A 12,281-nucleotide genomic window follows, 5' to 3' on the forward strand; every position below is an offset into this window, starting at 1 on the left:
CCTAAACCTTAGGAAGAAAAGAAAATGACTGTGAATGTGTTAGTGCTATGAGCAAACAATAGTTCTGAACCCCAACTTCTCATTTCAAGTATTTTCATGTGTAATAAAACTCTGCCAGTAAACAAGCAAACGTGGGGAAAATATTAGCAGTTGTTCCTCTGGGCTAGTCATTTATCTAGTTGCCTGCATTTCCAACACAGACATTTATTACTGTTTTTATTGAAAATGGCAGGTTGAACAAATAATAATATTGCTACTCTCTATGTCTTGTAGTCATGTAACCAAAGTATAGTACAAAGATGACAAGGGGCTGTCAGGGGAAAGACACATTGAATTCTTTTTCAGAACAGAAAAGAAATAAGAAATTCTTTCCTTTGAGTATTTTCTAGCATTGCTAGAAAACATTAAACATCATAAAATGTAGATCTAAAAATAATATGCATAGTTGATTTTAAAAGTGATTTATATGACCATATATTATATTGAATTCATAAGAAGCCTTGATTACTTTTGTCAAAAAGTCCTAATTTTTAATGTTATATATGTAAAAAACCCAAAATAAAAGCATTGTGAGATGAAATGTATCTGTTAGTGAGTGGAGCAGAACTTGCTAATAATACACTAGACACAATATTCAATGTTCAACACTACAAAAATTAAGAACAAACAAATAAATAGGAATTGTACTCAAATCATATTATTCAAAGACAGTCATACTACTAAAATGAGTGTTGATCAAAATTATGATAGTTTAAAGTTAATGTATAATTACAAAAATGTATGACATTGCATATATGTGTTATTGTCCAAGGCAATGTAATTTATACTCAATATAAATAATTTTTACATAATGTTAATTTTCAAAATTCCTCAATTAGGCACAGTACTATTTTACTGGGTGTTATTTTTCCCTGCTCTGTGACTGTGCTTCTTCCCTTAATCAACATTCTGTAATAGTATAGCAATTGTAATTCTTATATTATTATTTACTTACTTGTGTGTGTGTGTGTGTGTGTGTGTGTGTGTGTGTGTGTGTGTGTGTGTGNGCGTGTGTATTACATGTTCCATGATAAGTTAATTTGGAATTTGGAATTACTAAGAAGTAAGTGTATTATATTTTTCAAAAGTAACTATCAATAACAAAAAAAAAATCCTATAAGGAAGAGCACCTCCATGGAAGAGGATTGAAGACACAGAAATAAACCCACACTTATGGACACTTGATATTTGAGAAAGAAGCCAAAATGATACAGTGTGAAAAAAAAAAAAAAAAGGAAGCATCTTCAACAAATGGTACTGGTCTCACTGGCAGTCTGAATGTAGAAGAATGAAAATTGATCCATATTTATCACTTTGTACAAAGTTCAAGTCTAAGACAATCAAGGACCTCCACATAAAACCAGATACACTGAATCTAATAGAAGAGAAAGTGAGAAAGAGCCTTGAACACATTGGTACAGGGGAAACTTTCTTTAACAGATCACCAGTGACTCAGAATCTAAGATCAAGAATTGATAAATTGACTTCATGAAACTAAAAAGATTCTGTAATGCAAAGAACACAGTCAATAAGACAAAACAGCAACCTACAGATTGGAAAAATATCTTTACCAACCCTACATATGACAGAGAGCTAATATCCCAAAATGTACAAGGAACTCAAAAAGTAAGACCCAGAAAACCAAATAACCCAATTAAAAAATGAGCTACAGAGCTAAACAGAATTCTCACAGAGGAGTCTCACCTGGGTAAGAAGCACTTAAAGAAATATTTCCCATCCTTAGTCAACATGGAAATGCAAACAAAATCAATCCTGAGATTCCATCTTACTCCAACCAGAATAGTTAAGATAAAAACTCGGGCGACAGCAGATGTTGGTGAGGATGTGGAGAAATGGGAACACTCCTTCATTGCTGGTGTGGTTGCAAACTGGTACAGCCACCCTGGAAATCAATCTGGTAGTTTCTCTGAAAAATGGAAATAGTTCTACTGGAAGACATACCTATAGAACTCCTGGGTATATATCCAAAAGATATTATTAGAGCAGAGCATATCACAAGGAAACATGCTTCACTATGTACATAGCAATATGTGTTCTGGTTTTTCCAGAAGCTGGATAAAACCCAGCTGTCCGTTAACCAAAGAATAGATACAGAAAATGTGGTTTATTTGCATAAAGGAATACTACTCAGCTATTAAAATGAGAATATCCTGAATTTTGCAGACAAATGGACAGAACTAGAAAATATTCTGAGTGAGATAACTAATACCCCAAAGAGCATAAATGTTATGTACTCACTAATAAGTGAATATTAGCCAAAAGAGTTCAGAGCCCCCATGAAACAACTCTCAGAATATATAAAGCTTAACAAGAAAACCGAAGTGTGAATGCTTCAATCCTGCTCAGAAGGAGGAATAAAATAATCATAGGACATAGAGGAAGGGTGGGACCTGCAGGGGGAGGGACTTGAGAGCTAGAAAAGGAGGTATTTCAAGTATGGGACAATACAGGAGAGAAGCCCAGAGGGCCAAGACAATAAGTAGAATTATGCATCAGTGTAGGTTGGGGGGCAGGTGATACCCTAGAAAGTCCCAGTCACCAGGGATGTGATAAGCTCCAGGGCCCAATGAGGATGACTTTAACTGAAATGCCCAACAATGGGGAGATGGAACATGAATAGACCACCTCCATTAGAGAGACATTGACCCCAGTTGAGGGATGGAGCCACCCACACATGTCAAATTTTTTGATCCAAAATTGTTCCTGTCTAAAGGAAATGCAGGAATAAAAATGGAGCAGAGACTGAAGGAAAGCCAATCCAGAGACTTCCCCAACTTGGGACCCATCCCATGTGTAGGCACCAAGCCCTCACACTATTGCTGATGACATGTTGTGCTTGAAGACAGGAACCTGGCATGGCTGTCATCTGAAAGGCTCTACCAGCAGCTGAGACAGATGCAGATACTTACAGCCAGCTGTTGGATCGAGCTCAGGGACCACTATGGATGTAACAGTTAGGGGAAGGACTGAAGGAACTGAAGGGGATTGCAACCCCAAAGGAAGAGCGGCATTATCAACTAATTGGACATCTCAGAGAACGGAGGGACTAAGTCACCAATGAAAGAGCATACATGTGATGCTGGTCTGTGGTCTGAGCTACATATAAAGCAAAAGAGTGTCATTCTGGCTTCAGTGGGAGGGGATATGCTTGGTATTGTGGAGGGTTGATTCCCTAGAGAAGGGTGAGGTAGGATTGAGTGCATGGGTCAGGGAGCATTCTCTTAGAAGAAAAGGGGAATTGGAGGGAGTGGGACCCTCATAGAGGGAGGACTAGAAAACGGGATAACATATGAAATGTAAATAAATAAAATAGTTAATAAAAAGTGCAAAAAAATAAAAATCAAATGGCCAAAAAGGAGAAAAACATGCTTCATCTTGATGAAATATGTGCGAAGGTGTGTGCTCATGAATGCGCAAGCATTCCAAAATATATGAATATAATCTTCTCAGTCAGTATATTAGTGGTATACATATCAGGGTTAGCTACTTGGTATTGGATACCTTGGGGTCTTTTTCCCTGGGGATAAATTTTGCCCTGCTTTCAGTATTCCCCATTTGCCTGTTGTTCAATTTCTAGTGTTGAGATACCATTCACAGACCCTCCCTCCATGGTAGCAATATATGGATGTCATCCTTGTTCCAATCTTGTTAGGCACACATGTTAATGAGACTTCATAGATGTAGCTTCTCTGACTTTTCTAGGAGGAACTCTCCCAGAAAACTTCCTTCTCTTGCTTTTAAAAACTCTTTGTTTCTTCTACCTCTATGATATCTGTGTCTTAGAAAAAGGGTTGTTGTAACTGATGTATGAGTTGAGACTTGGCTGCAGAGATTTTCTTGTTCTCTGATATCTGGTGGACCATTTTACTCTGTCATGATTTTTTAACTGTTGCAAGGAGGTTGATGAGTGAGGCCTACATAAACTTTGGGTATAAAAATTAATATTTAGAATATTGCTAAGAAATGTGATGATTTGGAAAAGTGTCAAATGTAGGTCCTTCCCCCACATCCTTGATATCATTATGCAGGCCTAGGTAGTTTATTAGGTTTTCAGTGGGAAGGAGGATTTCCTGCTCATGAGGTCATTAAGTACAATTAGGCAACTGTTGGTTACTGTCAAAATGTATATGTGAGTATTGTGTTCTCTGGTATACAATGCCATGATGGACCACTGCTTTAGTTCATGGGTATAGTAACAAGGAAGAAATTCTGACTGCTTCCATCTATTGAAGTCATGCATGGAGACCTCAGATATCATGAAATCTAGTGTTCAAGGAAGAGACTTTTAGTTCAGTTCCAGCTCAGGTCTTCAAGATTCCATGTTCAAATTCATAGAGTGTTCAGCAATAGGGATTCCCTGCAACTTCTAGGTGGCAATTGAAGATAAGAGTCAAAACTTATATTATTTTTGGAGTCTCTTTGGCAACCTTGAACAAACACCCAGAAGGGGATTTGTCAAGCCTTTTATTGGTGACTTTGTCAGATAGCCTATAGCTATAGGGGGAAGTACTATTAGCCAAGATAGGAAGGTTATACTTTAACTACAAATGTATATATTAAATAGTATTATGATTATCTGTAACTTTTAAATTAACCATTGGTAGAAGGTTGTTTTTTGGATTAATTAAATGTACAAATTTCATGTAATCTAAGTGAACATAAGCCTCTATCATTTGTTCACACAATTATAGTAATATTTCTTTAATTTATTAATAGATCTGTACTCTATAAAATTCTAGCACTGTAAAATAAAGGAAACCATAGCAAAGGGAATTGAAAGAAAAATGAAAACTATATAAAAGCTTCTTTCCAAAGTTTACTGTTTTTCTATCTTCACTGAAAATGATAGGTAGTCTAAAGATAATTTACATAAACACTCAGAGACAGAATCAAATACATGCTCATCATATTCACATAGCAAGCTCTCTATAAAGAAAATTTTGACAAGGTTTAACCTTACTTTTCACAGATCATATGAAATGTCACATGACATACAGAACTCACTGTCCCTGTGCCATCAAACCCATAGCAGGTCCATGTACAGCCATTCCCATTACTCTTAACCAGGAATCAATTTGTACCATAATATAGATGATATGAGTCCTTGCTTTTAGTATATCCTGTCTCCCAAATAAATAATAAAATAAAATAAAATAAAATAAAATAAAATATCATTTTGGCACTATCATTCCTACTTTTAAAAACTCTAACCACAATCATTAATAAATTGCTATCAATGTCTTTTATCATATTTTTATCTATAAAATGACACCTGATTTCAAACATAGTCCATGAGAAATCTATAAGATATTAACGTTTTACCTGATGGCTAAAACTTCAAGTAATCATGGTATGTATTCTATTCTTTGCAGGATGTGGGTGCATTTGAAAACATTTGCTTAATGATTTGAAATTTAAATTTATTTCACTTGTATTTATTTCATTTTTCTATTAAAAGTAAAATACTGTGGACACTATTCCTAGTTCTATACCTAGTAAGCCATGCAGGATTTCTGTATTGATATAATATAATATAAAATAATTTCTTTTCTTGTAACAGTTTTAACTAAATTAAATACTTATAAATAAATTCTATCTTGTGTTTTTGTTTTTGTTTTTCCGGACAGGGTTCCTCTGTATAGCCCTGGCTGTCCTGGAACTCACTTTGTAGACCAGGCTGGCCTTGAACTCAGAAATCTGCCTGCCTCTGCCTCCTGAGTGCTGGGATTAAAGGCGTGTGCCACCACCCAGGCCAAATTCTATCTTCTTAAGGTAACAAATTTATACATATAACAATAGATTTTGAAATTGTGTATCCATAATATATTTTACAACTCCATACTAAAACTTTGCTTTGAAAATTACAGCCTTTTGAGTGTATCTCTCATGAAGTTAGTCTTGAGCATAAATAAAATAAATTAGAGTCAATGGAGAGTCTGGAGAACACTCCATTCAAACTTGGTTGGAAGAGGGGCGCATAAAGGGTAAAGTGAGCTAATATCCCAACTGAACAGAAGCACAGATTCTTGCTGAACAGATAGAAGTAAATAACTTAGAAGTTGCTGCATACATAAATGTGGATATATTTTCACATCATGTAATAAAATTGATGGTCAATTTTGACAGTGTCTTGGAATGTGACTTTGATTTACAAGTGAAAACAAAAATAATTATTATATAAGTCAAAATTTTCCAATAGCACTGAGGAGTTTGGCGTGTTATTTCTTTGGAAAAATATAATGAAAATATATTACTTACTTTTTTTTCAAAGTGATCTTTATATGTATTAGATTTGTGCCTGTCTCAAAAGAAGAAAAAAAATGCTGGAAATATATTTCTTAATCTATCATTGCGCTTTGAAGTACCTCTTGTTGTTGTTCACTATGTATGAAAACTTTCAGTGATGTTTACCATCAAATAATATAGTTTCAGAAAAGCATACTCAACAGAAAGTACATTATAACGGCATGATTTATTTAATAAAGTTAATGAATGGTTTCTTTTTGTTTAATCAGGTGACAGAAACACGGACAGGTCCTCTTGGCTGCAGTAACTATGACAACCTAGATTCTGTCAGCTCTGTTCTGGTTCAGAGTCCTGAGAATAAAATTCAGTTGCAAGGTAAGTTGGTAAATTTTCATGAATTCTTTATGAATCTAGGTGATGTGATATCCAGTTATAATTTCTTTTGGATTTACGGATATAAGCTAGTGGGTATTGGGAAGACGACTTATATTCACTTGGTACTTTTCCAGAGGATCTGAGTCTAGTTCCTAGATCCCACATAGGTATGCTGATCACACTCTGGGTATCAGGATTCAGAGGATCTGAAAGTCCTAGCATTCTGAGACATCTGCAATGTTGTATACATATCCATCCATCCATCTATCTATCTATCGATCTATCTATCTATCTATCTATCTATCTATCTATCTATCTATCTATCTATCTATCTATCTACCTATATATAACATATGGTTAAAAATAATAATAAATCTTAAAAAAGAAATGTTAAAGCATATATATACTAGTTTTTCAAATTTATTGACAAGATGATCTAGACAATGTGAAGAAATATCAACTTATTTTTCTTCACAAATTAAGTAATAATTATTAATTACTGCATGGATAATAGTTTTGTTTTAAATGCCAACCACCCTTCTATAGTGCGTCATATGTTCACTCTATATGCTTTAATAGTCCATGTATTTTTCTTATTAATTATTGTACAATTGGTAATTATTTCTATTCATATAAAATAGGACAGGCAGTTTAAATTTAACCTAATATAGTAGACCATGATACCTTAGTTCCCTAGTAAGTAGATGTATAGAGTATATTATATCAAATTAACTTTATTCTCACTATTTAACTTCAGATTGATTTGTAATTCAATAGCATTCTAAGATGATTAAATTTAGAATGTTTTGCAAAAGACCCTAGCAATTGTGTGTGTGTGTTTGTGTGATCTCTAAAATAAAGAAATATATGTCCTGAAGTAAGTAAGCACATACTATGGAATAGTTAAACAAATAATTAAAAATCATATATTGATGATGTGTACAAATAAATATTTTAAGACAAATAAATTAAATGAATATTTTCATGCAGGAAATATCTCAATTTATACCCTGTCTATAATTTATAGACTTGCATTGCCTATAAAGATACAGAACAGATATTTTGAAAAATTATAAAAGCTATACATGCAACTCTAAATTCATAAAAGTTCATTACTTACACGTTCGATTTACATATAGTATAGTTAATATTGTGGGTGCTTCATATCAAATTATAAACTCTAAGTAAATAGATAAAAAGAGTAAGCAAAAGAACCTTAAATTTAGGGAATGAAGTTTATTTAAAAGTTATTTAAAATTAAAAAGCAATTTATACTTGATTTGAAAATCATTCATAAACATTTGAAAAATCATTTTAAATAAGCTTGATTATGTGAAATTACTTATGAATAGTTCTTATGAGAGTTTATACTGGAAAAATTTTTGTTTTAAAGATTTTCATTCTGAAAATATTACATTACAATTATTATATAGTATAACATATAATAATCTTGATAATATAGTACAGTAGGCAAATTAAATTCTTTGCTAAAATTTATATTTTTAGGTAATTTATAGATGAGTACATGTAATTAATTAAAATATAATGTAATTAATAATAATGTAATGATGACATAAAATATTTTAAGATACTGAAACTTGAAATAGAATCATGATTTCAAGGATGTATGTGGGTGTATATACATACATACACACATACACACACATACAGATATATATATATATATATATATATATATATATATATATACACATAAATCTTTATCTCTGTGTATGTGTGTAAAACTGCACATGCACTGGGCATCTCTTTTATATGCTGGTATGTGCTTAATGATCTTACTCTTCTATTTTCTTCACATTTTAATATGTATTTTAATATTTCATTACATGTACTATCTTCACATAATTTTATGCTACTCTCCTCATTGCTTTATCTCAATTCTCACTATCATTTTTTAATTGTTATTATTATATATTTATGTGATAACATATGTATTTAAGTATAAACCACTGAGTTAATGTAATGTTGCTTGTGTGTGTGTGTGTGTGTATGTGTGCATGCTCATGTGTGATTTGGCTAACTGCATAGTCCTGTGTATGTGTCTGGTTTCTGGATTGTGCTGAATATTGATTCTTTCTTTTTCAGTAGTCATAAAATTTTAATTCCTCATCTAGGCGCAATTTGGGTTTTCTTTTGTCTATGTTGAAATTCCATGCAGTGTGAGATTTGTTGTTGTTGTTGTTTTAGGTTTTGACACCCTTATTGTTTAGAATTCATGTGTTCAGGTTCCCTGCCATAAAGAAGAGATATTATCAGTAGACTATCTGTACATCTGGATCTTGTAATTTTCCCAGTGTATTTAATAACAGTTGTTTTAATTTTGAATAGTTCTGATTTCTGAAATGTTTTCTGCCTATGACCAAAGAAATTTCTTTGAAGAAAACTGAAAGCTACAGTTCCCTGTGGTCACAAGGATAGCTATTCAGAATGGTGTTATGTGCTATACTGATTTAGGAAAGCAACAATCGCTGGGCATGGTGGCACACACCTTTAATCCCAGCACTTGGGAGGCAGAGGCAGGCAGATTTCTGAGTTTGAGGCCAGCCTGGACTACAGAGTGAGTTCCAGGACAGCAAGGGCGATACAGAGAAACCCTGTCTCAAAAACAAAACAAAACAAAACAAAACACCAAACAAATAAATAAACAACAACAAAGGAAAGCAACAATCGTATATTCTCCTCTATATTCTATGTTCTATCATATCACAGGCCACAATAACATGGGGTAGTTATTGTGGTTTTCAGTAGCAAGTATGAGGAGAATATAACTTTCAGTAAATATTTTAAAAGGTATGTTGGGTTTAATTAATGGGTATGAGGAATTGTCTAGGTAAACTTTAAGGTAGTATGATTATTTAATAGTAGACTATTAAATGCCATTTCAATGTAGATGATTTAATTGCATTGACCTCTTTCTCATGTAGAATTAAGTGAACATGACTCCAAATTTATGTTTCTTGCTCTGCCTTGTTATTGTCTATTAACACTGAGACAACACTATGTGAATACTTTGAGTCTGTCATTGCTTTATGTGTGATTTATCATGGTCACCCTATGAGATGAAAATTAAACCTCAAAAGGTTGCAAACAAGTCATATGTCACATAAATGGTCAGATGCTGTCTTTAGTGATCTGTTTGTTGTTCTAGGGCTAATGTAATTATTGACCCAATTAGTAATGTTTGGTGTATTACATGTATCATTTTATTTCATTACTACAGTAATTTTATTTTTATTAAATATTCTGCCCATTATAGGAGAGTATCATGTCAGTCATTGTCACATACTTTGCATTCCAAGCCTGATCTTTCAAATAAACTTTCCAATAAATATTTCTATATAATTGCAAATTATAAAATATTATTCCAAATAAGTAAATGTGTAGAATTCATTTATTGGCAAATACATGGAATTATGCTTAACTGATAGAGAGACATGGGTGCAGTTCTCAATGTGTTTGCGAAATTCATTTTCCCCTGAATATTAATGATTAATTTTAACAAAATTGGTTCATAGGTAAAAGTCAAGGTAAAACTAGCCAATAGATTTTGTCATGTAAGAACTGTAAATATTATCAAAAATTCAGTGGTAAAAAACCTATTTAGTGTTGGTGTAATTTTCCAAATGTTTATATTTACTTTTACCAAATGTTCCCTTCTATTTTGATTTTTTCTTATTTTTTATATGAGCATGTTGCATACATGGGTTGTGTATGCATAATCATGTATATGTGTCTACACATGTGTCCTAATATGTGTGAACATATGTGGACATATTTGCGGCAACATTGCTATCAACCATTTTAGTTACTAACCTTTTTTCTTAGCCCTATCATATTTCCATCCTATCTTCTTTAATTCCTTCTTACTGTCTTTCCTTCTTTTCTATTTTCCTTTTTTCTTTCTATCCTTCTTTTCTTTCTCCCTTCCTTCCTCCCTTCCTCCCTCCCTCCCTCCCTCCCTCCCTTCCTTCCTTCCTTTTTTCCTCCCTTCCTTCCTTCGATCCTTCTTTCCTTCCTTCCTCCCTCCTTCACTATCTGTCTCTCATTCCTTCCTTCCTTCCCTTTTCTTTCTTTCTTTCTTTCTTTCTTTCTTTCTTTCTTTCTTTCTTTCTTTCACTTTTTCCTTCTTTTCATTTTTTCTTTCTTTCTAGCTCGTAATTAACCCAGTCTATCCTCTAACCTGTTTATAAGTTTGGGAGGCCTATAATACTTTATCTCCCAGCCTCTGCCTCTCAGTTGCTGAGTGTCATGCACGTATCAGCATGTGAGGCTTAGTTAGCATATTTCATCCTTTTATAAAAAATGTTTTTATGTATCCAAAGATTGTGGAACTGAAATTATATTTTTCTCAAAATATATTAAATGGAAAGTTTCAAATATTATGTTTAATATTTATTTCACATAACAATTCCCTAAAGAGATAGTAACTACTAAACTGGCATCTAATAAAGTAATTAACTGAATCAGTAGGGATAACTTGCACACAACAAAGAAATGGACTGTGAAGAAACTATGTCAGACCATCTGCTCCTCTCTACTCAATCTTTGTCCTTACTCCTAAACAATAGACTCATATAAGATAGGCTTCTTTGTGTCCTGTGTTAATTTCTACATCCTATCTTTGATGCAAATCTTAGAACACAACTAATGATATTATATTTTTATAGTTTTGACAGAATGATAGGCTAAAAGTAAGAAGGTATTGAGATCAAGAGGCAGTTTTTGTAAAACATTGTCAAATGCCCTAATCAATTACATCAAAGATCCAAAGGACTGGTTTTTAATAGAATAATAATCTTTTGTGTAAATTTTGAGACTCTATATTCCTGTAGCCTTTGAGTACTGAAAATGTGTAGGAAGATACCTTTCCTAATGATAGTTTTTTAAATAGAGGTATATTCATAGGTTAAAATGATAGCATTTACCTTCTCTACTCAGGACATTGTAAATAAGTGCTTTCTGATGATGCTTGAGGCCACAAACTTGATCATTTCATTTGTCTTTCAAGGGCTTCAAGTTCTCCTTCCCGACTACCTTCAGGAACGTTTTGTACAGGCAGCGCTGAGCTACATTGCCTGCAATTCTGAGGGGGAGTTTATCTGCAAGGATAATGACTGCTGGTGCCACTGTGGTCCAAAATTCCCAGAATGTAATTGCCCTTCCATGGATATTCAAGCCATGGAAGAGAATCTTCTTCGAATAACAGAAACATGGAAAGCCTACAACAGTGACTTTGAAGATTCAGGTAAGACAGAGCTTTTAATACCATCAAGTTTGCCTTGGCCCAAAGATACGAAGAAAGTACTGATTGCTCCTGTGGAAACTATGTTCACTTCATGGATGGAAAGTTTTTCGTTTTTATCAGTCCTTTGTGTGGATATTAAGATTGCATTTGTTACTGCAAGGTAAGTGTTTTACTGAGCGTATTAGCGTTTTATGTATTGCTTATATGCTATTGGTACCGGAGTACAACCTGTTCCTGATTTGAAGTTAACCACATATTAAGAATTGTAGGGTGTGATAGGGCACACCTTTAATCCCAGCACTTGGGAGGCAGAGGCAGGCAGATTTCTGAGTTC

The 12,281-nt window shown here is 33.5% G+C and overlaps 1 protein-coding gene across 5 annotated transcripts in view; it reads left to right on the forward strand.

Moving 5' to 3' along the window:
* Brinp3 (BMP/retinoic acid inducible neural specific 3) overlaps window positions 1-12,281 on the forward strand; it is a 363,635-nt gene that overhangs the window by 223,303 nt on the left and 128,051 nt on the right. For all 5 annotated transcript variants that reach the window (XM_021165977.2, XM_029483296.1, XM_029483291.1 and 2 more), the window contains 2 exons: window positions 6,576-6,681; window positions 11,711-11,947. In XM_021165977.2, coding sequence (XP_021021636.1) covers window positions 6,576-6,681; window positions 11,711-11,947 — 343 coding nt within the window. The remainder of the gene's footprint in view (window positions 1-6,575; window positions 6,682-11,710; window positions 11,948-12,281) is intronic.

The sequence above is a fragment of the Mus caroli genome, chromosome 1, assembly GCF_900094665.2.
Source record: "Mus caroli chromosome 1, CAROLI_EIJ_v1.1, whole genome shotgun sequence".
Classification (NCBI taxonomy): Eukaryota; Metazoa; Chordata; class Mammalia; order Rodentia; family Muridae; genus Mus; species Mus caroli.